The 25,868-nt window shown below is 44.9% G+C and overlaps 1 protein-coding gene across 1 annotated transcript in view; it reads left to right on the top strand.

Moving 5' to 3' along the window:
- Positions 1–25,868, top strand: part of LTN1 (listerin E3 ubiquitin protein ligase 1) — a 452,785-nt gene that overhangs the window by 351,997 nt on the left and 74,920 nt on the right. The window contains exon 23 of the mRNA XM_085623083.1: positions 14,007–14,244. Within this exon, the coding sequence (XP_085479209.1) occupies positions 14,007–14,244 (238 nt within the window). The remainder of the gene's footprint in view (positions 1–14,006; positions 14,245–25,868) is intronic.

Raw genomic sequence — 25,868 nt, 5'->3', positions numbered from 1 at the left:
TTGCTTTGCCTACTGCGAACTAGAAAAGGTCAATTACAAAAACTGTTTAGCTGCATACAAAGCGCAGATTTGTAACGAAAAACAGCATACTTTACAACAAAAATTGAAGCAGCAAGTAATTGTTCTAAAGAATTATTCGCAGTCATTTTCAAAATTAAACTCTGTCACTTCCCTCAAGGACTGTTCTGAGTTCATTTGTAACACATTAGCAGAGGCTTTTCTCCTGAAAGTAGCGGACATTAATACAAATTTCAAATCCCTTGACACTGGGTTCAATTTAGACACTGCTATATCTACCCATCAGTTCACGTCTGGCAAGTTTGAGAATTTAATTTCTCCGACTAGAAAGGAGGTCACAAAATTGATTGAGTCAGAAAAGTCAGGCTCGCCGTGCAATGATTGCCCACCTAAAATGACTAGCCTAGCAGCAGGAGCAAAATTGCCACCACTTTAACACACATATTTAATCAAATGTGTGTCTCAGTCCTTTTCCCCACTTTATGAAAGACAGCCTCTGTGCTGTCTCAAATTAAAAAACCCTCTCTTGACGCACCAATTGCAAGTAAATTGCCTGCCGATTTCACGCCTGCCCCGAACAGCAAAAATATTCGAGAAAGTCTTGAATAGCCAGTTAGTTGATTATATTCAGACCAATAATTGCTTAGATTTCACTCCTTTTTCAGGCTGAGCACAGCACGGAGATGGCTCTTATCAAAGCATCAGAGGAAATCATAAGTACTATAGATCTAGGAGAAAGAGTTGCCCTTGTGCTACTCGATCTATCGGCAGCCTTCAATACAGTTAATCATGGGCTGCTGATGGATCGACTGAACAAAATAGGGATATCAGGTATGGGCTGGAAATTGCTAAACTACCTTCTGAATGACTGAGAGCAAACAGTCAATATGGGAGTTTTTACCTCCTCTGCATATTCTCTTCATTGTAGGGTCCCGCAGGGCTCGTCGCTCAAATGGTCACTTATTAATATTTATGTTTCACCTCTGGCTGAGATTGTAAGATGATTCAATTTTTCTTTAGCATCATATGCAGATGACAAGCAAATTGTTGTGTCATTAGGATCTGGGCACTCAGGAAGTGATTCTAAATTTAACAACAGGCAGTTAGTCAGTGGATGATCAGAAACTGCTTCCAACTGAACTCAGTTAAGGTTGAGGTTTTGATCTTTGGGGCCAAACCTTCATTTTGGTCCCCATCTTGGTGGCCTTCTGAACTCTGCACACTTCCCATTCCGGCTAGGAAAGTAAGGAACTTGGTAGTCAAGTTCAATGACACACTTACTTTCTCTGATCAAGCGAACGCAGTTACCTCAGCAGCGTTTTATACTCTCAGGCTGTTGAAAAAGATTCTGCCTTTTATCCCTGCCAATCTGCAGAAACCAGCTGTTACTTCGTTAGTGATGGCAAAGATTGACTACTGTAGAGGACTATATCTCAATGCTCATCAGTATGACATAAACAGGTTGCAAGTTTTCCAAAATGCAGCAGCTCTGCTTCTGTTAAGAAATTCCTAAATATCAGCCCATTTCCAAATTTGTCTGGAAACTTCACTGGCTACCAGTCAGACACAGAATCCCCTTCAAAGCGCTGTGTATCACTTACAAAGCACTGCATGGCAAAGGTTCAGATTTTCTCAGAAAAAGTTTCAACTGGTACATGTCAGGCACTAGTAGCTTGTGCCTAGGTTTCATCACGCACCTTGGGGAGGCAGAAGCTTTGTGCTGGGAGCAGCAAAAGCATGGAATTCGCTCCCATTAGACATCAAGACCATGTCTACCCTACTGGCCTTTAGGAAGGCCTTGAAAACCTGTTTTGTCTGTAGAATAGTTGCTCACAACTCTGGGCATTATTTCTCTCCTCTGTAAACTCAGCTAGCGCTAAGACGCCTTTTAGGTATTCAAGCACTTTACAAAAATAATAACATAATGTAAGTTAACATGTTTCAGCCATCAATCAAGCCCTTGTGGTCTGTGGCCTTTATCAGGACCAGGAATCCCTCACTCCATCCCTACCTTGAGTAGTGCTTTGTACTGATAGGTGTAAGTAATGTGAGTGTTGCCTGATTTTGTTTGAAAAGAAAAGGTAAAAAATAAATGAAAACAGTGATATACATGTAGTTCAAGATTGGACCGCTCTACACAGTATCCTAAATGTCAGAGGGAAAATACCTACCAGAGGGACAGAGGAAGTGCCTCCCTATTGTTACACATACACCAAACTTTTCGAATCTAGGGGTCACACTCACTGTGATAGACAATAGAATTTCAAATCATCAGTTGTTAGAAATCTGTGAGGTTTGGGGTTGATGGATATACATATACTACTGTGTCAATTTTTATTTATGTTTGTGTGGTGCTTTGTGTAGCCCTTCATATGTCACTTTGCGGTCACTCCCAAGCCTTCTCTGATATTGGTACAGATATTTGGATGAAAAGGGAAAAGTGACTAATTAGATAAGTGCTGTTTAGGTTGATGAATTGTTAGTAGGAGAAGCAGACGCAGGGTTAATAGTTAGTGTATAGTGTTGTATAGCGTGAGCTCAACTTTGGCCTTGTGCATTGTATATGGTTTGGGTACAGCCACATTGTTTACTTAATTAGCAGATGTATGGTCACAAATTCATTTGAAGATTGTCTTGAAAAGTTAAGTTTTCATTATTTTTCTGACAGTGTGCTTGCTCAGTTACTAAGTCTCTCAGGGAGGAACCAAGAGCCCATTATGCTCAAGTTCTGAGATGGTTTGAGACTTGGTCAATTAGAGAGTACTGGATAGACATTGTGAGTGGCCAACTTCTAAAAGCACCCTATACTTAATTTCAAGAATGCTTTCTGGATAGTGATTACAATCTACAATCTTGATCACTGCTGCGATTGGGAGCCCTTATTCGAGTGCTTTCATGGCAGACCTATTTACAGATGGTATTTTATTGATAGTATTTATATGGAAGACATTGTTGTCTTCAAATTACAGGTGCTTGATGCAAGTTTATGAAAGTGCATGTATAGCACATTATAATTTGTTCACCTACAACGTAGCCACACATTTATAGTAGCAAGCATTCATAATAATAGTTCACAATATAGGAGCAGGGTGGAGCGCTTTGAGATTCCGTTGACCCATTTGTTCCTAGTTTTTGCAGATTGACTTGAAACTAGATGTCTTCTCCTCGTCCCCTCCGGACAGGGAGTCTAAGCAACTTAAGACAATGGGCCAAAAGGTTTTTGCATCAGGCAGTCTCATGCTCTGTGCTGCGAATTTTCATTTGCACACAAGGCCACTTTGTCCATGATTTGTGGGAATTGTCCCAACTAGCAGAAGCCATTTTCTTTTTTGGTCACTGAGTTTGCACGTGTTAATGCAGTTCCTGAACTGCGGCTCGGATTCACCGTGGTGTTCTAGCACTATAATTTCATGGCCTTGCATGCTGGCAGATGTTGTGGGCGGATTGGATTATGGGATCAGGCACAGCTGATCCTAAACGCCCTAGATTGGGAAGGAGGTTCTGGTAAGGGGTTTTTATGCCGACTCATCATTTGGCTTCCTCCTCCTACTCTCTTGCGGAGGATGGATCTTAAGCCATTCTGGTGACTCAGTAGACTAATGCATCAATTCAGGGGATCTGTGTTTGAACGCATGGTCACAGGTTCAAATCCTAGCAGGTCAATTCAGCTCGAAGGGCTGTAAAGTGAGTACCATTCAATTGGGTAATAATAAGTATTTGACATTTCATAGCCAAGAGGCCCAAGGTTGAACATACGCTTTATAAAGACACCTTGTTACCTTCTGTCGCAGCAGAATGGTCAGGTCCCCCACCCCAGTATCAAAACACCTGACTGCATGCTTGGAGATTGAGTAGTGCCAGCATAGCCTCCCTGATGTAATTGCAGATGTCATCCAGTTTACCAGAAAACCTGCTTTGAAATCTATTTATGAGCATGAATCATTGGGGGGGCGTGACTAACCGCCTAAGATGGCGGACGTGCTTTAGTGAGGCTCCAGGGAGGGGGGAATTCATGTCTAATTGCCCAATAAGCATGGTAACCCCCACGGGCGCAGCTGGGCACTGACGCGGAGAACCAGAGCAGCACGTCAGATCGGACTATTGTGCCGCAGCAGCAGCCCGAAACCCGATCATGGCGGCGGACAGCGCGGCCTCCCTGTGACGCACTGCAGACGCCGGGACAGTGGGAGTTTTGCCTGGGAAAGTACCCGGTGCGTCCTGGGCCTGGAAGTGGCGAGGTGGAGCCGGGATCGAGGGCACACTGCTGGAGAACCCAATGCTGGAGATAGCGTGCCCGGCTGGTCGCGTCTGGTGAACGGATCCGCGTTGCACCCTCGGGGGGGGGGGGGGTGAGTACCGAGAGCGGGGCCGGGGTCTGCCTGCCTCGTGCGCCCGCCTTGCCACCTCCCGCACCCCCCCATTGCATGTAATTGGGAAGGGCCACAGCCGACTCGACACATCGGGGGAAGGAGTCCGGGATTCCTCGCGATTATCCCCGCTGCGCGAGCAGGCTGCAGGTACAGGACTAGACAGCCACCGGGGGAGTGCTGACATTAATACATGGCCTGGCGGGAGATGGCTGGTGGGGTCCCGGTCGGGTGAGTGTGGTGCACTGGGACGCTCCCTGCTCCATCAAAACCCCATGGCCCAACACCGATGCAGTGAACCCTACCTTGCACCTGGAGCTGTGGTGCACCTAAGCGCCCCAAAAATTAAGGAAGAATTAAAGACCTAAATTGCAAGGTGAAGATCTACGAGGATTACTCTATGGACCGCGATCCTCGCCGTATTGCGCAGACTGCGTTCTGGAAGGTTGGAGCTGTGGTTGATGTGTGCTCCGGATCCCCAGGTATGAACGTTTGAGAGTGCGAGAGCTGGTGTTCAATAGCGGACTGCACCAGCACAGAGCGGTGAGAGGCAAGAGAGCAGCGCATCGGGCTGGGCATGAGCGACCCTCTCCGAGATTCTCCAGCAGCGGCCTGTCAACATCCTGTAGGAGTACGCGAAAGGGGTGCCAAACATAGGGCTGACCTGGAATAAGGGCGCGGAAAAGTGGACATCTACCGGTGGGGGTGCCAGGCCCGCCTGCCCATTAAGCAGCACATCTCTTACCTACTAAGTTGCACCAGAACAGAACGCGCCACAGTCAGAGGACGGGGAGAGGACGACTGCAGTGGGGGCTTGAAACGCAATGAAAGGGATGACGGCCTGTTCTGTGACCGGCCCCTGAGGGCTGTGATGAAGAATGGGACACTGTGACACAGCGACGGGGGCACCACAGTGGTAAAAGGAAGCACCCACGGACCGGAGGACACAGAGGATTACCGCTTGATAAAGAGTGAGGACTGTGGGCCTGATCACACCCAGGAGACATACTGTATACAGCAAGTGCCCATAGAACTAGTACCCAGGCTTGTGGCTGACTGGATTTTGTGATGGGCAGGCTTACAAGTAAGCTCGTGGATACTGGCCTGGCAGCGGGGGGGAGACCCCCCAATTCTAACGGTAGTGACCCGGCACAGGGCACTTGCACCACTGGACCTACGGAGTCCCACTTGCAGAAACTGGACTTAATACTGAGGGAGGTCCGTGATTCCAAGAGGATAATAGAACAACAGATAGGGGCCCTCATGACTGGCCTACCCTTCTGCGGGCAGACCATGGGAAACTTGCCAATATGGTGCGTGATCATGAGAAGGCCTTGTCGAGCATTGACCCTCAACTCACGGAACAGGCAACGCAAATAAAACAACTGCAACACCAGGTTGCTGGACTCCAGGATCGGATTGAGGACACGGAGGGATGCAATAGACGAAATAACGTTCGAGTCATTGGTCTGCCGGAAAGAAGCGAAGGTGCGAGGCCAGCGGACTTTATGGAAGCTTGTTTCAGAGAACATGTAGCGCCTGAAGGTCTATCGCCATACTTCTGCGTGGAGAGGGCGCACCGGATTCCAACTGGAGCACCAAAAGTGGGAGCCCCTCCGCGTCATCTGATTGTCAAAATTCTGAATTATAGAGACAGGGACATGCTACTCCAAAAAGCAAGGGAAAAGTCGGAACATTCAATTTGAAAATCAGCGGATATCCTTGTACCCAGACTACACAATCATGGTACAGCGCCAACGGACCTCCTTTATAGCAGTGAAGAAAAAACTATGGGCGGCACAACTCAAAATACGCCTTACTGTTCCCATCTGGGCTCAAAGTCATGCATGATAAGAAATCTTATTTCTTTGACAGCCCCAACGATGTGGAAGAGTGGCTGGAGGTAATGGACTTAGTACACAGCCAGGAAAGTCTGTCTGGCTCGGTGAGACATAGCCCCCTACAGTTGTAACAGGGCCACCCAAGGTCGGAGAGGAGGTTCGAGGAACTCTGTAAGAATAGGACCGACCCGGCCCAAAAGGTGGCGGGCAGGGCGGAGGGGCTGGAGGTCGCCGGATCCTTTAGGGAGGATAATACAAAGATCTCTACGAACGACAGTACCATACATTCAGACTCGGAACATAGCATCACTCTTTTCCCCTCGGCGACGCCCCAAACGGGGGATGGACTGCTGGATACCTAAGGGACGAACATACAAATTTGTCCCTCACTAGAATTGAGTGTGGCTGACTGCTGGAGCACGAACACAATACTATATGTTGGACAGTATCCTTTTTCTTGACCTGGGTGGACCGTGCATATAATAATGTATATAATGCTTGTAGTGCGATTTGTTTGATAAGATTGTTATTCCTCACACGTGAGTCACTAATCTAGACTGGTAAGATTTTAAAAGTGAGTAACTGACCCGGGGTAATTATGGTCTAGAAGCTATAGTAGACCCCAGATTTCACGTATGGTAATCCTTACTACAACGCGCACTGATGAGTATGACCTGAGTTGTAAACCCCCCACCGGGGCCCAGTAGAGCCACCGGAGCTCTGCACATACGAAGACAACAGTATGGTTGGCGGCGCATATCCCCCACAAAGCGCACGCACTGTTCTATGGTTTTTATATGTTTTAATGTTTTGTTTGGCTCAGCATTGTTTATTAGCTGCACCATGTATGGTCTGCACATACACATGGACTCCGCATTGCATGGAGAACAACACAAATAGAGAATACATGTCTCACAAGCAAGCCAGCTTAGGCTCATACAACCTGTTGACCTGGAATGTACGGGGACTAGGAGCTGTGACCAAGCGCCATAGAATACATGCCTACCTTCTTAGGAGAAGGGCACAGATAGTATTCTTACAAGAGCCCCATCTGATGGAGGCAGAGGCGGCGAAAACTTGGAAAAAATGGAGAGGCCGCATATATACCACTAATTACTCTGCTTTCGCAAGAGGGGCGACCATATGGATTTGTCATGGAGCCCCATTTGAGGAAGTGGATCGGCGTGTAGATGATCAGGGGCGGGATATATTTTTGAAGGGTACTTTAGATGGCATTCCCCTAATACTTGGTTGTATATATGCGCCGAATTTTGACCAAGACAAATTTTTCTCTGACCTGGGCAGAGCTTTAACAGGATGGGATAACATCCCCTGGATCATAGGGGGAGACTGTAATGCGATCCTAGACATAGATTTAGACAGATCACATCCTCCATAACACGAGGCCAGCACACACAAACAGGCTGAACTCCTGAACACCTGGATGCGGGTTGGGGTCTCCGGGATGCATGGCGAACGCTACACCCTACACACAAAGAATATTCCTTTTACTCCCCAGTCTATCAACTCCACACCAGACTTGATAGATTTCTCTGCTCCCACACAATAGCCACACAAATACATCACTCGACATATCTAGCCAAGACATTCTCAGACCATAATCCCCTTGAAATTACTCTAACGTGAGGCAGGTCCCCGACCCCTGTGCCGACTTGGAAATTATGGCCCCAACTATCAGAGGATGCCCCCTTTCGGACCTCATTACTAGACAGCATTAATAATTACTTTACAGACAACTGGAATACAACCTCCTCCAACCTCATAGACTGGGATGCGTTCAAAGTGGTGGTCAGAGGTTCGTCAATTAGTGCCACTGTAGGGGCGCGTCACGAAGCACATAAAAGACTTTTAGACACTGAGACATTGATGACGGAGCTATAACCAGCTGCAGTGACAGATGATGAAAAACGGGCATCCCCTCAGGAGGCTCGAATCCGACACGCAGAGATGCTGGAAACACTTCGACTCATTGATTACAGTGCGTATACACAACTGAAACATACGGATGCTGAAAAATCAGGAACATTACTAGCTCGGATCCTAAGGGATCACCCGGAGACACCTTTGATCACCTGTATCCATTCACCACAGAAGGGAATGATTCATACACAAATTGAGATTAATGAAGCGTTTTGTACTTATCTCAGTACCCTGTATGCGGCACCAGCGCATATAGACGACGGTCTCCTAGATGCCTTTTTTGGCAACCTGCAATTTACCCAGATCACGGAGGCTATGAGGAAGGATTTTTTAGGCCCCATTACTTAACATGAAATAAGAGCAGCAATCAAAGGCCTTAACCGTAATAAAGCCCCAGGCCTAGATGGTCTGCCCGTGGAATTTTATGCAACATATTCGGATGTCTTAGCACCTAAACTAACGGAGCTGTATAAAACGGCTTGGGATGCCGGTAGGTTACCGCACTCCACAATGCAAGCTATGGTGGTGTTACTTCCCAAGCCGGGACGAGACATCACTGAGATGCCCAATTACAGACCGCTCTCGATGCTGGCCACTGAATATAAAATCATCAGTAAAGTACTAGCTAACTGACTAGTCCCTGCTCTCCCCACTCTTATACACAGGGACCAATGCGGGTTTCTCCCTGCACATAGCACTTCACTCAATACTAGGGGACTTCATCATATAATGAGGGCAATTCACAGCGAGTACAACAGGGTGGGATGCCTGGCGTTGGATCTACATCAGGCATTTGACTCCATAACGTGGGAGTACATGTTTGCAGCCCTGCAGCGTTTTGGTCTCCCCCGGGATTTTCTACGCTGGGTGCACCTCCTCTCTGCTGAACCTACTGCAAGGGCACATACCATGAGGTATATCTCCCCAGCATACGCGGTACACAGAGATACTAGGCAGGGGTCCCTCTCCTGTTTGTGCTTGCATTAGAACCACTGGCCATAGCTCTGAGGCGGTCGTCAGGAGCTCTGGGAATTCCCATACAGGATGATACACACCTTATATCAATATATGCAGACAACATCCTTATATATCTACAAGACTTAGAGGGCGAGGCGAGCCCACTCCCTATGATTTTCTCTGCCTTCGAGACTATCTCGGGCCTGGCTATTAACGCAGGAAAGTCTCACGCCTTTTATTTCCAGGCAGGTCAACGTCCAAGGGTAATCCAATTTGGCACATATCAGATACATGTAGCACTGGATGCATTTAAGTATCTCGGTATGCATGTGTACAGGGCTCCTCTGGACCAACTAGAAGGCAACCTAATGAAGGCTATTGCTTCACTGCGCTCCAGCATTTCCTTCTGGACGTCCCTGCCACTGTCTGTAATGGGGAGGATAGCCATCTCCAAGATGGTGATGCTTCCCTGACTATTATATTTCTTTCTCAATCTACCCCTGACGGTGCCCCAGTCTACATTTCGCATACTAGACACACTTTTGCTGGAACTTATCTGGGGCAATGGTAGGCGCAGAGTAAGTCTCAAGGAATTAGTTGGCATCGAATGGGGGAGGGTTGGGAGTCCCTGATTTCCGAGCATTTTACTATGCATCCCAATTGCAATGGCTGTCCTTCTGGACGGCAGGTAGGAACTTACAAGAAATAAACTTTAAGGTACCAGATCTAGACAGGGGTGCACTACATAGTATGCTGCTCCCGGGGGCGAAACTCCCCTCGGATGGCCCACCGCTTTTATAAACGGCACTGCAATGCTGGAAAAAGGCCCTACAGTACACATCGACCACAATTCCTTACGCGCCTAATATCCCACTACTGGAGTTGCCAGTGATGGGTGGTAGACTCACAATGGCTAGGTTACAGGATTGGATGGATGTTGGAGTAGCGGAGGTGGGCTCGTTCTTCGGGGCTGGCGTACTCCTAGACACATTTGTGAGGGGAACCGGGGCTTCTTACCGACTTTACTTGCTACATGCAATGATAGTCCATTACATCAGGAAGACGTGGGCACCCCAGCGTAGTGAGCCGCCACAACATGACCTGGTACATCTGCTTTATTACATGGGGATGGGTGGACATCTGGTTAAGTGGCTATATACCAGTATCCGAACGCACGGCTCCATCGGTCTTGCGGACCTTCGTAGGAAATGGGCGGAGACCACAGACTTGGTAATCACAGATAAAGCCTGGGAGAGCATTTTGGGACACCCCAGGTGGGTTTCCCGAAGTGCCAAACTTAAGTTTATACAGTTTATGGTTCTTCATCGAGCATATCGAACTCCGAAGCGGATACACTGCATGTTCACAGAGGCCGAAAACTACTGTCCAAGATGCAGGGAAGAAGAGGCTGGCTTTGTTCACATGATGTGGGCTTGCCCACGCCTCAAGGATTATTGGGGTCATATTCGTAACATGTTGGGAGAAATCACACACCTCACAATGACAGATAACATATTAGAGGGTCTCTTAGGCCTACGTAAACGCACCAAAGCCCAGAAGGTCCGCCTGCGTTCCCTAGATCTAGCGCTTATACTGGCGATCAGAGCAATTACTATGAGATAGAAATCCCAGAGGAGCCCCCCATTGCATATATGGAAAGAAGAGGTGCTCAGATGGGGCAGCGCGGAAAGTGCAACACTTAGACGTGAGGAGGAGAGGGTTTGAGAAAACGTCCCATCTCCATGGAATGGGACATTATGCTAGAAGAACTCACACAATTGGACATCCCACTTGCAATCCTTGCTCCACTACCCTGATTTACTACACCATTAGGCGCACAGCTAGCGACAATTGATTTACTACACCATTAGGCGCACAGCTAGCGATAATTAGGGTAAACTATAGGGAAAGGTCCCTAGTACACCAGAGGTATAGGTTGGAATTCATAATTTTTACAAGGATATGAGGCAGAATAGACGGCAACACATGAACAGACCAGGAAGGGGGATGGGAGAGGGAGGGGGTAGTTAATTTAGTTTAGGGAATAAAAGTATAAATAAATGTCATGGAACCTTATAGACATTACTAATTAATATAGACGAATCCACGTGTGGCACTTATTGCATTGTAATTATTAAGCTGTGTAACTGATGGATACAAAGCTTGAAGCATGTACAGTCACTCACAAAGTATGATGAGTCAATGCTACACAAAAATGAAAACTGCCATGAATACCTGGTATCATGTAATGTCCTCTGACTATTGACTCAAAGTTTGTTAAAAAAAAAAGAAATTAGCTTGAATCATTTTAAAATCACACGTTTCACACATACTGTATTTCACATTGCCTCTTGCACTGCAGAGACTGGCAGTGGCTGCAGTCAAAGATACCTGACCCTCCTTTCGGCTTTCATGTGTCTCTGTGATTGCTCATCTTTGTTTAAATAACCTCTACTGGTAAATTTGCTGACATGTCACTTTATCTGTTTCCTCTTACCCCATTCTTTTTTCCTCAGTGGGATCTGATTAGTATGTTGCCTTTCTTAATGGCAACTCATTTTAAGCAAATGCACGATTGGCTTCCTTCTCTTCCTACTATGAAAACACTGATGTTGGTTGCAATATCTTCAGCTTACAGAGTCTGAGAACTTACATTTTTTGAGTCTGAGAACTTGCCAGTTTTTGACCCAGACCTGTTGGTCCTCCATACCTGCCCAGCCTTCTTTCCCAAGGATGTTTCAGCTTTCATATGTCCCAGTCTATCACCCTTTCATCCTTCTTTACTTCTCCTCATCCCACCACAGAGAAGTAGTGGCAATGAAGACTGGAGTCCAGATGCGTGGTCTTCTACTACTTTGACCGCACCCAACAGGACAGAGTGATGGACCAGCTGTTTGTGGGCTTTGCCAGACCCAAGAAAGTTAAGGCAGTGACCAAACAAACAATTTAACATTGACACTGGGTCACCCTACCTTTCAAGATCTGCTATGCCTGGGCCAAGAAGGACTCTCCTGAGGGGATTCATGATAATTTCTCTAGGGCCTTGGATGCTTCTGCCTCTCTTCAATGGCATATATCTGATGGACAACTACGTGGTCTTCCCTGCATACAGTGCTTAACATTACTGCTTTCCATCATAAGCATACAGTGACTGATAGTTTGCTAGGAGTGTGCTGCATGGTGTGTCTTGATTAATCTGCCCTCCTCATTCACACCTCCAGATCGTATTGGTTTGGGATGACACACTGTGGTATACAAAAAAGTAATGGATGGAATGCTTGAATGAATGTCAGTCACTGGTAATCAATCGGAAAGCATCCTAATCCATAGTTATTCTGCACACCAAGCAATCTCAGTTTGGACCCAGCCAAATGCAAATCAGTCTTAACTCTGCTCCATTGGGACCATTCCTGCCCAAACTGCCAGGCCATGTCTACCCTGAACCGGAACATAAGCAACCCAGGACCAGTTTTGCCTTGATTAGCACTAGGTATGACTTAGTTGCAGTGGCTCAGTGTGCGCGAGACCCGCGTCTGGGCATAGCCACTCCCTCTTAAGGTGATAGACTGTAGCATACAAACGAGTGATGAATGGAATGCTTGAATGAATCTCAACCACTGATAATCAATCTGGGCCACATCCCAATTCATTGTTATTTTGCACACAATGCCACCTTCAAATTGGACCCAGCCATATGCAAATTAGTCTTGACCCTGCCCCATTGGGAAGAGTCCAGCCCAAAGTGCAAGACCGTGTCCTTCCTGAACCGGAGCACAAGTAACCCAGGACCGGTTCCACCCTGATTAGGGCTCATCAGCCAGATATAGCTTGGTTCCAGTGGCACAGTGTGCATGGGACCCACGTCTGGACATGCCGATTCATTTTAGGGCAAAACACTGTAGTGTAGTATACAATAAAGTGAAGAATGGACTCCTCCTTGGGGGTTAGGATTCTGCAAGAAGATATATCCATCAGAAATGAAAGTTGTCTACCTTCACTGATGACATTTCTGGTGGATACATAATCTTCCTGCCGATATCTCTGTCCTTTTTGCTTCTCTGATGAGTCAGTGCCGGATGTAATTAGATTTGGTAGTATGTGCTGTTCTTGAAGTAGTCATTGGTGCAGTCACTGTTTCTCTTCACACATCTTGCTAGGGTGCAGAAAAGGTTTCAGGATCTGACGTAATCACACAGGTTGGGTTCTGCTGGATGCCAGTGCTGTCATATCCAGTATGCGGAGATGTGGCTGAAGCCACATGGCACCATAAGGCAGCACTATAGAACTACTGCTGCAGAATAAAGGTTTCAAAATCAGTCTGATACATGGGACGATATTCTTAAGGTAAGAAATCTAGCGGAAGATATTTTGTCCACCAGAAAATTACTGAATGTAAGTAACTTTTATTTCTGGTCTGAAAGGATTTCTAATACATCCCTGCCCAGTATTTTGCTGGGGAATTAAAGCCTCATTGTTCATTCCTGACATTTACATAAACTAGTATTGGTTATAACTGCAATGGCAGTAATCTCACTAATTTGTTTGTTTCCTATTAGTGGTATACAAACTCCTCATAATGGGTTCTATGACCTGGGCTTCCAAATTGGTATTTGCCAATTATATTTAAGTCAGTTGAGTCACATTGAGTAGAAATATTTCAGCTTCGTCAATTTTGCGCGGGGTAGCAAAAACACTACAGAAAATCAAACTCTGACATGCCGCTGTCATTCGACCCATATCCCCTACCCAGAAAAAGTGTTTGCTTTATTTAAATGCTGAAACTCAAACCTATACAATTGGTTGCTGTTGCTTTGTTTGTCAAATACTTCATTCGATGTTCCAGTTCACTGATGTTTCTATTTGTTTACTCTGTTTGGATTAGGTGAATACAAGTATTCTACTGGAGCACACTTACATAATTCCATACTGGAATCTTTAGGAGAAGCTCTAATCTTTATGTCAAAGGATCAACTATTGGACCACAACCTTCCTGCTAAATTTGTTGCTGGTCAGAAGACAAACCTCACCGATACACTGCAGACTTTACTAAACACCTTGACACCACTTTTGTTGCTCAGAGCTAGACCGATCCAAATCACGGTTTACCACTTGCTATATAAGTAAGGCATCAGTATAATATATTTGTTTTATTGCGAGATTCATTGCTAAAAGTTTTATGCCATTCCATATAAATACCAGGTATTTGTGTTGGTGATTGTCCTAAGCTAATATTTAGTCATTTGGTATTAAAGGTAAGATGATTTAATATAATATCATATCCTAGCATATATCATATATGTTATAATATATTATTATATAATATTTTGTATGTTTTATATTTGCAGCTGAAGATGCCACTTTTATGTTTTTCATATTTATGATGTTTTGCTGGTGTGCACTGTAGTGTGGTTACTTTATTTGAAATGAAAGCTGTGTCATATCTGTTATTGTCCACACAAAAGGGGTATGATCCAATAAGCCAACTCATCTAGGAAGGGATCAGTACAATATAGTTCACGAGCCCCATGTGGCCTTAAATCACATCGATTTTCATAACATAACATTCACTTTAATCCAGTGTGTTTGAGAGTTTATCTTGTATTTTATTTTATGTGATTATTTTCACCAAAGATGTGTTTATTTTATATCAATCTCTTCGTCTGTATTACAAAAAAAACAAATACATTATATACTCCATATAATACAATTGACCAGAACACAATACTGAATAAACATAAATAAATGTTCAAAAGGAAAAAACTATTTGTAATAAATAAAACATCCCAAAACAAATCAAAACAGCTTTTTAGACAAGTTCCAAACTACCTTGGAGTTCAACGTCCAAATCGTTTTTCAACTCCCTACATCCAATGTATTTCCCCTCTGGGAATGAAGGTACATCTCAATGGATCCTTCTCTGTTCTTAGCTTGACCAATTATTTTCTTTTGTTTTTCACTTGTACAACTATCAGGTATCCGTATGTGATACACTTGATTTCTGTGTTAGAGAATTCTCAATCTTCTTACCCAGAATTAATTCCAAAGCATTTAGACCTCTGGATTTGTTGGGGATACATAAGTATTCATAGTGAGGTCATCATCTGGACGCAATGCTAAATCTGTATAACAGTGTAAAACATAAAAGGAAGAATTTGGGAATGGTCTATTTCCGTACGCTGTTAATGGGCATTACAATGCCAGGTATGCTGTATTTTCTGATGCAATGCCTTTTTTAATAATTCCTTATGAGTCCCGTGAATGTCGTATAGTCCAATGTTAATTACACTCACACGCAGTTGTAGTGGTGTTACATACATGAGTGAAAACATGCATGTGCCCAGCTTTTAAAATGTGCTTTTCCCTTAATTGCTAGTTCTTAGGTTTTTTTTATATATAGATGGTATTTTAGTAGCATGCAAGTGTTCAATTTTAAAATTTATATTCTGATTATTCTCTCACTCTCTTTGCTATTTTTTTTAATGGTGGCATGTGAAAAGAACTTGCTTTTAAACATACCTGGATGAGGCTCACCACGGTTTCCACGAAGATTCAAAAACATAAAGTTTGGATAGCTTTATTAATTGCTTCAAAAAGAAACTCCTTGCTGTTTGAGAAGAAGGCAAAGGAATGAGAAAACAGAACCAGAGTAAATATGCGCATTTCGTTTTGCCAAACTCGTCACTTGGCACAAATTCATGCAAACCACTTTAGGAAGAGGACTCACGTGAGTAGAAAAGGCTTTCCCAACAAACAAGTATGAAGGCCTTTTCTGCGTCTAAAAGCATAATCGAGCCTGTTTTTTATTTTGTTTAAAATAATTCAGAGCTTCGATTAGAAAAGTGGTGTTGAAAGATAGTTGTCGCCCTGCAACAAAGCCACACTGCTCCTTGTGGATTATTGACCCTGTACAGTTGTTAATTCTATTAGCCGAACTTTTGATTATAATCTTACAATCAGAGTTCAGCAAACTAATGGGTCTGTAAGAGTTCGTCTTCCCTCTCTTTATCTTTTTTTAAAAAGCTAACAACAACTGCTGTTCTAAAAGAAGATGGTATTCCCCCACCTCGTAGAATAAGATTGGCCAATAGTACGAATTCCTAATTCAGACTTCTTGCACAATTTTTTTTTTTTTAAACTCAATCGGAATACCGTCTTCCCCTCATGCTTTGCCATTGGCCCATTGCTTGAACCACTCATTCTATTTCTTGTATTGAGACGTTGGCCATTAAGCTTGTGGATTGATCTATAGTTAAATTTAGAATTTGTAATCTACTAAAAAAAAATCTAATTTTGTAATATCCACTTTCTGTCTAACGGAATAAATAGACTCATAATGCCTAACGAACTTGCTTTGTATTACATTTTTATCTGTGATACGACTCTTAGTGAGCTTATCTTGTAGTGCAAGAACTCTATTCTGAGCTTGTTTATCTTTTGTTTGCCAGGCTATAAACCTGCCTGTGAACTCGCTCTCTTCGTATACCTTCTGCAAATAGACAAAATTAGCAGTGTCAATTTTAGAATAATAATAATCTTGCATTTCCTGGCATGCCTGTCCCAGTGCCAATTTATTCCTGTTGTTTTTGTCCCTTAGATATAGCTCATTTGTATGCTTAACCTTGGCTTCGAGGTGGTTTCTCTCTATTCTCGTGGCGATCTGCTTAGATGATATAACCCTGCGAATTATTGCTTTAAAAGTCTCCCAAACATTCTCCAGCAAGGCTGTACCCCTATTGATCTGAAAGAAACCCTCTATTTCCCTATGGATTTTCTCACACCAGTCTGCATCTTCCAAGAGAATTCTATTAAATGTCCATTTTGAGATATTTGAATTTCTGCCTATTCCAATTACTTCTAATTTTAGCAATGCGTGGTCTGAGAAGCTATTTTGTATATATCCACCATTAGCCTGGGCTAGTTCCCTAGAAATCAAGAAATAATCCAGTCTAGCAACCAAGTTATACTTTGCTAAATAACATGAATACTCAATTTTTTCTCTGGCTATCTTGACTGCCAGGAATCTATCAAATTTAAATTTGTCATACTCTCCTTTAATGCTTCTCCTACCCGTGTTTTTTTTTTGTGTCCTCACCCCTGATGACGAATCTAAACCTGGATTCTTTAGATAATTAAAATCCCCACCCAGAATGATTAGGCCAGGTATTAGCAGCAATGCTTGGTAAAGATCCGTTAGGGGAGCGGTATTTTCCTCTATTTGGGCATAGATCGTCGCTATAGTCATCTTGGAGTTGTTAACTGTGCCATTAACTAGTCCCCACCTGCCGTCTTTATCAGTCTGCTAGAATGTGACCCGAAAGGGGAAGAATTTGCTGAAAAATATTGCTACCCCTCTTTGCGCAGTGCCTGCCCACTGCTTAAACATATTAAAGTTCTCTATTAGCTACATAGTGGGTCTCCTGTAATAGGACAATATCTGGGGAGTAGCCTTTTAGCCATTCTTCCACAGCCCGCATTTTAATTATTAAGGCCATTAGCATTAAATAGAAGAATTCTTACCCCATCTCTTGCTACCCGCTGGTTAGATGCCATTACTGATGCTAAGACGGAGTCGGCCTAAAATGTACCTGTGGGTTCTCTGACACCTTTAAGCAGTTAACCCTCTGTGATTCGGATAAACATAGAATGACATTCTGAGTAAAGTGCTTAACAATATCAAACCTTACACAAGGCTGAGTTAAAAACCTTATTACGAAAGAATTGACCAATGAAGTTACAGTGCATTTGAGATAAATAATCATTGTAAACCTCTACATGATTCCATGGAGGCGACAGACTCTTAGCCCTATAAATATAAAGTGACAGTGCGAGTAAAGTGCTTAACTCAAAGTGCACAATATATCCTTCCAAGAGGAAGTTACCAACCACTGAAGTCTGAGCAGTACACATAATTTGCGAACAATTGAAAAACAAGATAACTAAATATTTATTGTGCTTTTTTGAAAACAGGCCTTGGAAAGCACCTTGATTGTAAGTAACATATATTACAGTACTAACGATGTAGCCAAAAAAGTGCCCGTGCATAAAAAGTCCAAATGGTGACTTATGGTTCATGGCTCCCTAAGGGCATGCTAGCTCTAGCCACTCAAATATCTTTGCCTGATGCCAAGATAGAGAATGCTTTAGCAAGATGCTTAAGCTAAAAGTCATGTACATATAAAGTGACAGAGCTAATAACGTGCTTAATAAGTTTAAACAACATATCCTTCTCCATCAGAGGAAGGCATATCGCTGAACTGAAAAACCTGATTTCTGAAAGTGCCTGTGCATATAAAAGTCAAAGTACCACTCTTGACAATGGCAATCGCCTATGAGATGGCGCGCATACATTACAGTACTAATGGGTTTAAGGTGCCTATGCATAAAAGTCCATGACGCCGACCAAAATGTGCGAATAGTGCCTAAAGTGCATAAACAAATTGCAGTACTTGCTGGAGCTCTTGCTTGATTATTATACTTTTCTTTCATCGTCATTTTGTGTTTATCTCCAGATTTAAAAGAACTATCTCCTATTTTTCGCCCATGCTTCCCCTTTGCACCCTGTGCACACACCCCACCCTCCAGATGAACCCCTCCCTGTGTTCTCTGTGTGTGTGGAAGAGTGACCCACATCTCCTTCCACCCACCCTGTGGTTGCTGTACGCCATGTTACTGCACCCCCTTCTTTATGTGCTTCCACTACTGGAGTCTGTGATGTCTTCATGCCCCTCGTGGCCCTGACCCCGGCTATTCCAGACTGTGAGAACATCTTTATTTTCAAGGGCACTACTGTTCCTAATATAGCCATCCTCCCTTTGTTGTAGCTTACTAATTTCTAACAGCCTTATCCTAGATTTGAAAGCTGCTGCAAAAGTTTTTGTGCTTTGGCTACATTGTCCAATATGTAGAATTTTCCTTTTGCCAAAACCTTCAGTTTTTATTGTTGGACAGTAGATGCCTGTTGCACCCTTAGATTTGAACAAGTCAATCATCTTCACGAATTCACGACGTCTGTTTGCCGCCACAGCTGACATGTCTGAGAAGATTCTAAAGTTCGGTACTTCTTGTGTGGACAGTGTTCTTCTCTCAATGGCTTTGGAAAGAATCTTCGCCTTTATTCAAAAATCAACAAAGTTTATCAGAATCGTGCAAGGGAATTTTGCATTTGGGAGTAACTGAAAGGGGACTCTATGGGCTCTAGCAATGGGTAGGTCCCCCTCGAGTTCAGGAATTCCTGTCTTCAGTAGAGTCTTAGCCCACTCACGTACCTGGGGCCCTTCAACAGCCTTAGGGACACCTACCAATCGTAAATTGGGCCTTCTGTTAAATTTGTTCATATCCTGCAATTTGGATTCAAGGCTTTCTGAAATGTATTTAAATTGGGAAAATTCCTGATCATAGATTGTTATTTTATCTTCAAGATTGGAAACATGCTCTTCAACCTTATTCAGGCGTTCTGGGATTTTCCCCAAGGTTTCTTCTAATGAAATACCTTATTTAAGGTTCTTGGGGGTTACGGGCCTGATTATGACTTTAGCAGTCTGGGAGTGGGCCTCCGCACTGCCGCCTCATCCCCACACTGCTGCCTCACCCCCACACTGCCAAAGGTCACTACCGGCCGCCTTCCAGATTAGGAGTTTTCTCCTGGTAGGGCAGCCAGTCCTTGTGCATTCCCATAGCAGTGCTATTTAAAAAGGCACCACAATGGGAACACCTAAGCTGGTTCCTGCACGGCATGGACTGCGAAGTCCATGCCTTGCAGGATCTTAGGGTGCACACAGACATTATGTGCCCCCCTGCATGCATGCCATGACTCAGAGGCCTTGTTTCCTCACTGCCGCCATTTTCATGGCGGGCTCCATGCTATGAAAACTGCGGCGGTGAGGAAACTCGTAATATGCTTGGCAGTGCATCAGGGCACCACCAAGCATATTGCCGCCTCAAGACCTCCGCGGGACCGCCAGGGAACAGCGGTTCCCTGAGGGCAGGGGCGGTCCCAGGGCAGTCCGACCACCCAACTCATAAAAGGGTGGTTGGACCACTGGTGCGGTGGTGGCTTGAACGCCACCGCCGCACCACCACGAGTCTGGCGGCCCGACTGGTAATCAGGCCTTTAGTGTTTATGATAAAATGTTTAATGCTTGAAAATTGCAGCATAAGGTACCAGCACAACCCTATTCTCAGCCCCAGTGTTCACCTTATGATGTCACAAATGACCTTAAGATTACTTAATAAAATACATAGTCCGTGACATCACTGAGAAACTCACATAACAATGCCGGCATTGATGAAATTACACATATGAACCCAACTTTGTAAGCATATGATAGATGAGAGCTATAGTCAATTATAAGGGATAAATGGAATGTTTCATAAGAAAAACAACTAGAACAGTTGCGTACCAATGACCTGTTCTGAAATATGCTTTATATAACAGTGATTATTGAAACAAATTCACTTAATCTCTGACTCAATGATCTTAATCATTCATCTCTAAACACTTACCCTCACAGTCCCTCATTCTGATGTTCATATATACAGTTGAGCTTTTACTCTTCATGGTGGAAGATGTAAGTAAGGGCTTCAACTGCACTTTAACTGACAAATTCCAGGTGTTTTAGGTTATGCACAATAGACATTATGTCACATCAACCACTTCCTTAGATTGCTACCCACATAACTTTAACTGAACCTTACAGCTTTTTTTAAATTTAAAATATTTGAGAGATACTGAAAACATGTATTTTAAGGGACATTATGGTTTAGAAATGGACACATAATCCACTGAAGTTTGCCAGTTATTGTTACTGTCAGAGCCTCCACTCTACGACTCCCCAAGTACATTCTTTTTTCTTTGCAAGTTTGAACTTAAATGCTTTACAGTTTCACAGTTTTTTTCATCTTATGTGTTTTTTTAATCTGAATTTTTGCAGTATCGCAGTCAGTATCACAATCAATGTATTTTGCTATTTTATTGTTTGTAAACCTGATCTAGGATTTCTGGAACCACAGTGGATGACAGTCACTTTAATGAGGCTGCTGGTGGAGGAACTGGGGTTTGGGAACCTTATTTAATCAGATCAAAATGATTGCAATATGTTTGACTCTCTAAACACCATCACCACATGTCCATGTAAATCATTCTTTTTTATGGTGTGTTTTTATTATGAATTGATGGCATTTGTACAGTGATTGGTCCTAGAATCATGGGTCCTGGTTTGTGAACTGCATGGCAGGGGATGAATCATACCAAAAAAAAAATAATAATCCTCTTTGTCTAATTAGATGGGGCTTGGTTTGTTAAAAGGCCCCAACGGTTTGCAACTCGAAAGTCATTTCAGACACTCAATTAATAAAATCTAAACTAAAACCTCCAACAGACTTAAAATTTGTGCTGTTGGAACCATTATCTTTTTGCAACATTTGACTGAAATTGTTCTTCCGGTTTATGCTCTATGGGAGAGCCAATATTGACAGGGGGATTTAACATACAACCCTCCAAAAATGATGCCATCCAATAACCTTTGACATGGTTGACTAATCTCTAGTATGGTTGAAACAAAAAGCCATATGTGAAGGCACCAGGTGCCAAGTGTGGTACAGATACATTGAAGAAGGCAAAAGTTATTAATGAAGTATGTCTTAAAACAGTATGTCATATTAATCAATCTCCCTCTCTCACCACTCTCCAAAGTTGCTAGGTAACAAATATTTAATCCGGCATGATGTGCAGAATGTGGGTAAAACAACGGAGGACTGGAATTTTATATATATATATATATATATATATATATATATATGTTCGAGGCATATGAGCTGCAGATTACACACTTTTGCATAGATCGCCATCTGGTGTTGGGCCCGGATGTTTGCAGTTTGTTTTTCCTCTTGGAAAGTCTTTGGAAGTCACGAGGTCGGTGACTCCTCCCTTGGATCGTATTGCGCATGGGCTTCGGCTCCATCCTCAGATTGTTTTTTTCCGCCATCGGGCTCGGATGTAATACTTCGTGCTCCGGTTCCGAACATTTCCAGTTCGACGATCAAGGCGGAATCCTCGCTCACCGCGGTATTGTTCAGATCCAGATCTCCTCAATCACCTTCTCTTTGACACATCTTCGATTCCAGTCGTCGACGGCAGCCTTCGGGCCTAACCAAGCTCCGGTCCCGGCTGATGGAAAGAACTCCTTTCAAAAAGTGCCCTCGATGTGGGTCCAAATTCCCCCACACCGATCTTCATGAGGTGTGCAACCTCTGCCTCTCCCCGGAACACGAGGCTGAGACTGTCCGGCCTGCAAGTCTTTCAGATCGAAAAAGACTATTCGAGATCGAAGGGCCAGACGAAACATGGCGCACTCCTCGACCTCGGTTCCGGTCGACTTCTTCAGGGACGACGTCGAAGATCCGGGACAGCAGCACACCGAAGAGGACCTCGTCAGCGCTTCCGAAGCCGACGACTCAGATGTGGAGGACATCACCCCGGCGCAGAGGGTCATGAGTACTATACCCCCTCCGGGCCTAGGCAAGACCAGAGACACTGCTTTAAACACCCCACCTTCGGGCCCGGTGAAGAAGCCAAATAAGCCTTCCGGCGGCTCGGGCTCAAGCCAGCCCTCCAGCGGTGCCGAGAAACACACTTCGGCACCGAAAAAGAGACCGGCCTCTACCTTGACACCGAGCTCTGCACCAAAGTCCTCGGTGTCGAAACCCAGCCTTTCGGTACTGACCAAACCCCATAAGGCCCTCGGCACTGACACTTCTACGCCGAAGCCCACCTCAGCGCCGACCAAGAAATCGGAGGTTCCCAAGCCCAGTGCTAAGCACGGCACGGACAAGCCTAAAAAGTCATCGGCCCCGAAACCTTTTGCGCCGACGGAACAAACCTTGTCACAGGAACTGTTTACACCGGATCCCTTGCAAAAGACTCTTACCAAGGATCCAAAAACTGGACATTTGGCACTCTCTTCTAAAAAGAGACATTTGGACAAACCGGCTCTGCCTCCACCTCCAAAGAGGAAGGACTCTGCTACCTCCCCTTTCAGAATGCCTTCCCCACCTCCTCCACCCTCTCCACCTCCGCCCCCACCTCATCGTTCCCCGACCCCCTCTCCAGACGATGATGATCAGGGCGACCCATATTACGATCCAGGGGATGTGCCCCAAGACCCCACCCAGACCCATGGGACAACTACAATAATCCAGACATTCCAGACGTCCCACAAGATGACCTTTACCCTTCCAGGCCATCTCCACCGGAAGACTCATTAGGTTTCCACCACCTACTTCAGAGGGCGGCACATTATCACGGGGTAGAGCTACACACTGACCCAGTAGAGGAGGATTTCCTCCTCGACACCTTTGATACCGCACATAGGTCTACCTCCATACTACCTATGCTCAAGGGGGTGATAAAACATGCGCCAGAGAGGGCTAGGGTCATTAACCCACGCATAGAGAAAAAGTATAAAGCTGCTCCCACAGATCCTGCCTTTATCAAAGGACCAGCGCCACTAGATTCCCTAGTGGTTTCCACTGCACGGAAGAGGTCAAACTCCCAGGCGTCAGGCGACGCACCACCACCTGACAAAGAGTCAAAGCTACTGGACGCGTCAGGAAAGCGCACTGCGTCACAGGCAGCCAATATATGGCGTATCGCCAATACTCAAGCGCTATTGGCCAGATACGATAGAGCGCATTATGATGAATTAGAAACCATAATGCACCACCTCCCAGAAAGATACAAAAATAGGGCCAATTAATTAATTCAAGAGGGTAAGACTATAACTAACACCTCCATACGCTGTGCCTTAGACGCAGCAGACACAGCCTCCAGGGCCATTAACACTAGCGTCCTCCACCATCCCTTTGACCAGGAACACCTATTCGGTCCAAAGGTAGATAAGGCCCTTGAGAAAATGAAGAATGACACGGATACGGCGAAATCTACGGGAGTCCTGCAGTCACACCCTCCTAGGCGCTCTTTTCGCCGCTCTTCCTTTCGGGGTACGGCTAGAGGCTACTCCTCAGATAGTGCGTCCACTTCCTACAAATCCCTGCTCAGTCCACCTTCACAAGGGGTTATGAAAGAGGTGGCTATAGAGGCAATAACAATAAAGGCAGAGGCAAAACAAATACCGCCCGCTCTGCCACACCGCCTACCCAATGACTTTCCCCCGCTCCCTCCAGACCATCCCATTCCGGTCGGGGACAGGCTACAAAAGTTCCTTCAAGTCTGGGAGACCATCACCTCAGACAAATGGGTGACCCAAATTATTCGCTCAGGGTACTGCCTAGAATTGACATCTACCCCCCCAAACATTCCACCCAGGCAACGCCCAATGTCACAAGAACATTCCACATTACTAAAACAGGAGGTAATCTCCCTCCTACAAAAACAGGCAATAGAACAAGTTCCCGCCAATCAGCAAAATTTAGGGGTCTACTCCCTATATTTTCTAATACCAAAAAGAGACGAGACTCTACGACCTATTCTAGATCTCCGGCCTCTAAACACATACATACATTCGTATCATTTTCACATGGTAACACTTTAGCAGGTACTTCCGCTCCTCTCCCAGAATGACTTTCTCACCACACTGGACTTGAAAGACGCATACTTTCACATTCCGGTACACCATGCCCACAGAAAGTACCTCAGATTTGTAGTAGACGGGCAACACTACCAGTTCAAGGTGCTCCCATTCGGGGTCACAACAGCACCAAGGGTATTCACCAAGTGCCTAGCGGTAGTGGTGGCACACCTCAGAAGACAGCACATTCACGTCTTCCCATATTTGGACGACTGGCTGATAAAAGCCACGTCCTACAACCAATGTGTACACCACACCGCCACTACAATCCAACTACTTCACCAGCTAGGCTTCACGGCGAACCACCAAAAGTCCCAGCTAACACCATCCCACATAAAGCAATACCTCGGTGCCACCATAGACACCTCAAAAGCCTTAGCCTACCCCAATCCGGCCAGGATTGCAAGCATTCAGGCTTTGCGTCAAAGATTCATACTTCAACACTCCCTTCCAGCAAGAGTGTTTATGCAACTGATAGGGATGATGGCCTCTTGCATTTTCATAGTGCCTCACGCAAGACTCCAGATGCGTCCACTCCAAGAGTGCTTAGCGCGCCAATGGAACCAGGCCCAGGGGCAACTGACAGATCTGGTGTTGGTAGACGGTCGCACCCATCGCTCTCTGCAGTGGTGGAACACCACAAATCTTTCCAGAGGTCGACCGTTCCTGGACCCGGTTCCACAAATAATACTAACAACAGACGCATCGCTCTCCGGCTGGGGAGCTCATCTATTCCACCTCGCAGGGCACATGGACGCCGCAACAAAAGTTACTCCATATCAACCATCTGGAGTTACTGGCAATCTTCCTAGCCCTAAAATTCTTTCAAACACAGATTTTAGGCAAGGCAGTCATCATTCGCACAGACAACATGACGGCCATGTACTGCATTCAAAAACAAGGCGGCACACACTCTCCACAGCTCTCTCAACTAGCACAGAGCATATGGAGATGGGCAATTCCACACAAAATCTTTCTCCTAGCCCAACATGTCCCAGGAGTCCAAAACACCATGGCGGATCTGCTCAGCAGACAGACGCAGCAGATCCACGAGTGGGAACTTCACCCACAGGTTCTTCACCCGTTCTTTCAGATGTGGGGGCATCCACAAATAAACCTCTTCGCCACCCACGAAACCAAAAAATGCCAAAGCTTCGCCG

This window comes from Triturus cristatus, chromosome 8 (assembly GCF_964204655.1).
Source record: "Triturus cristatus chromosome 8, aTriCri1.1, whole genome shotgun sequence".
Taxonomy (NCBI): Eukaryota; Metazoa; Chordata; class Amphibia; order Caudata; family Salamandridae; genus Triturus; species Triturus cristatus.
This window is presented reverse-complemented; position numbering and strand designations above follow the sequence as displayed.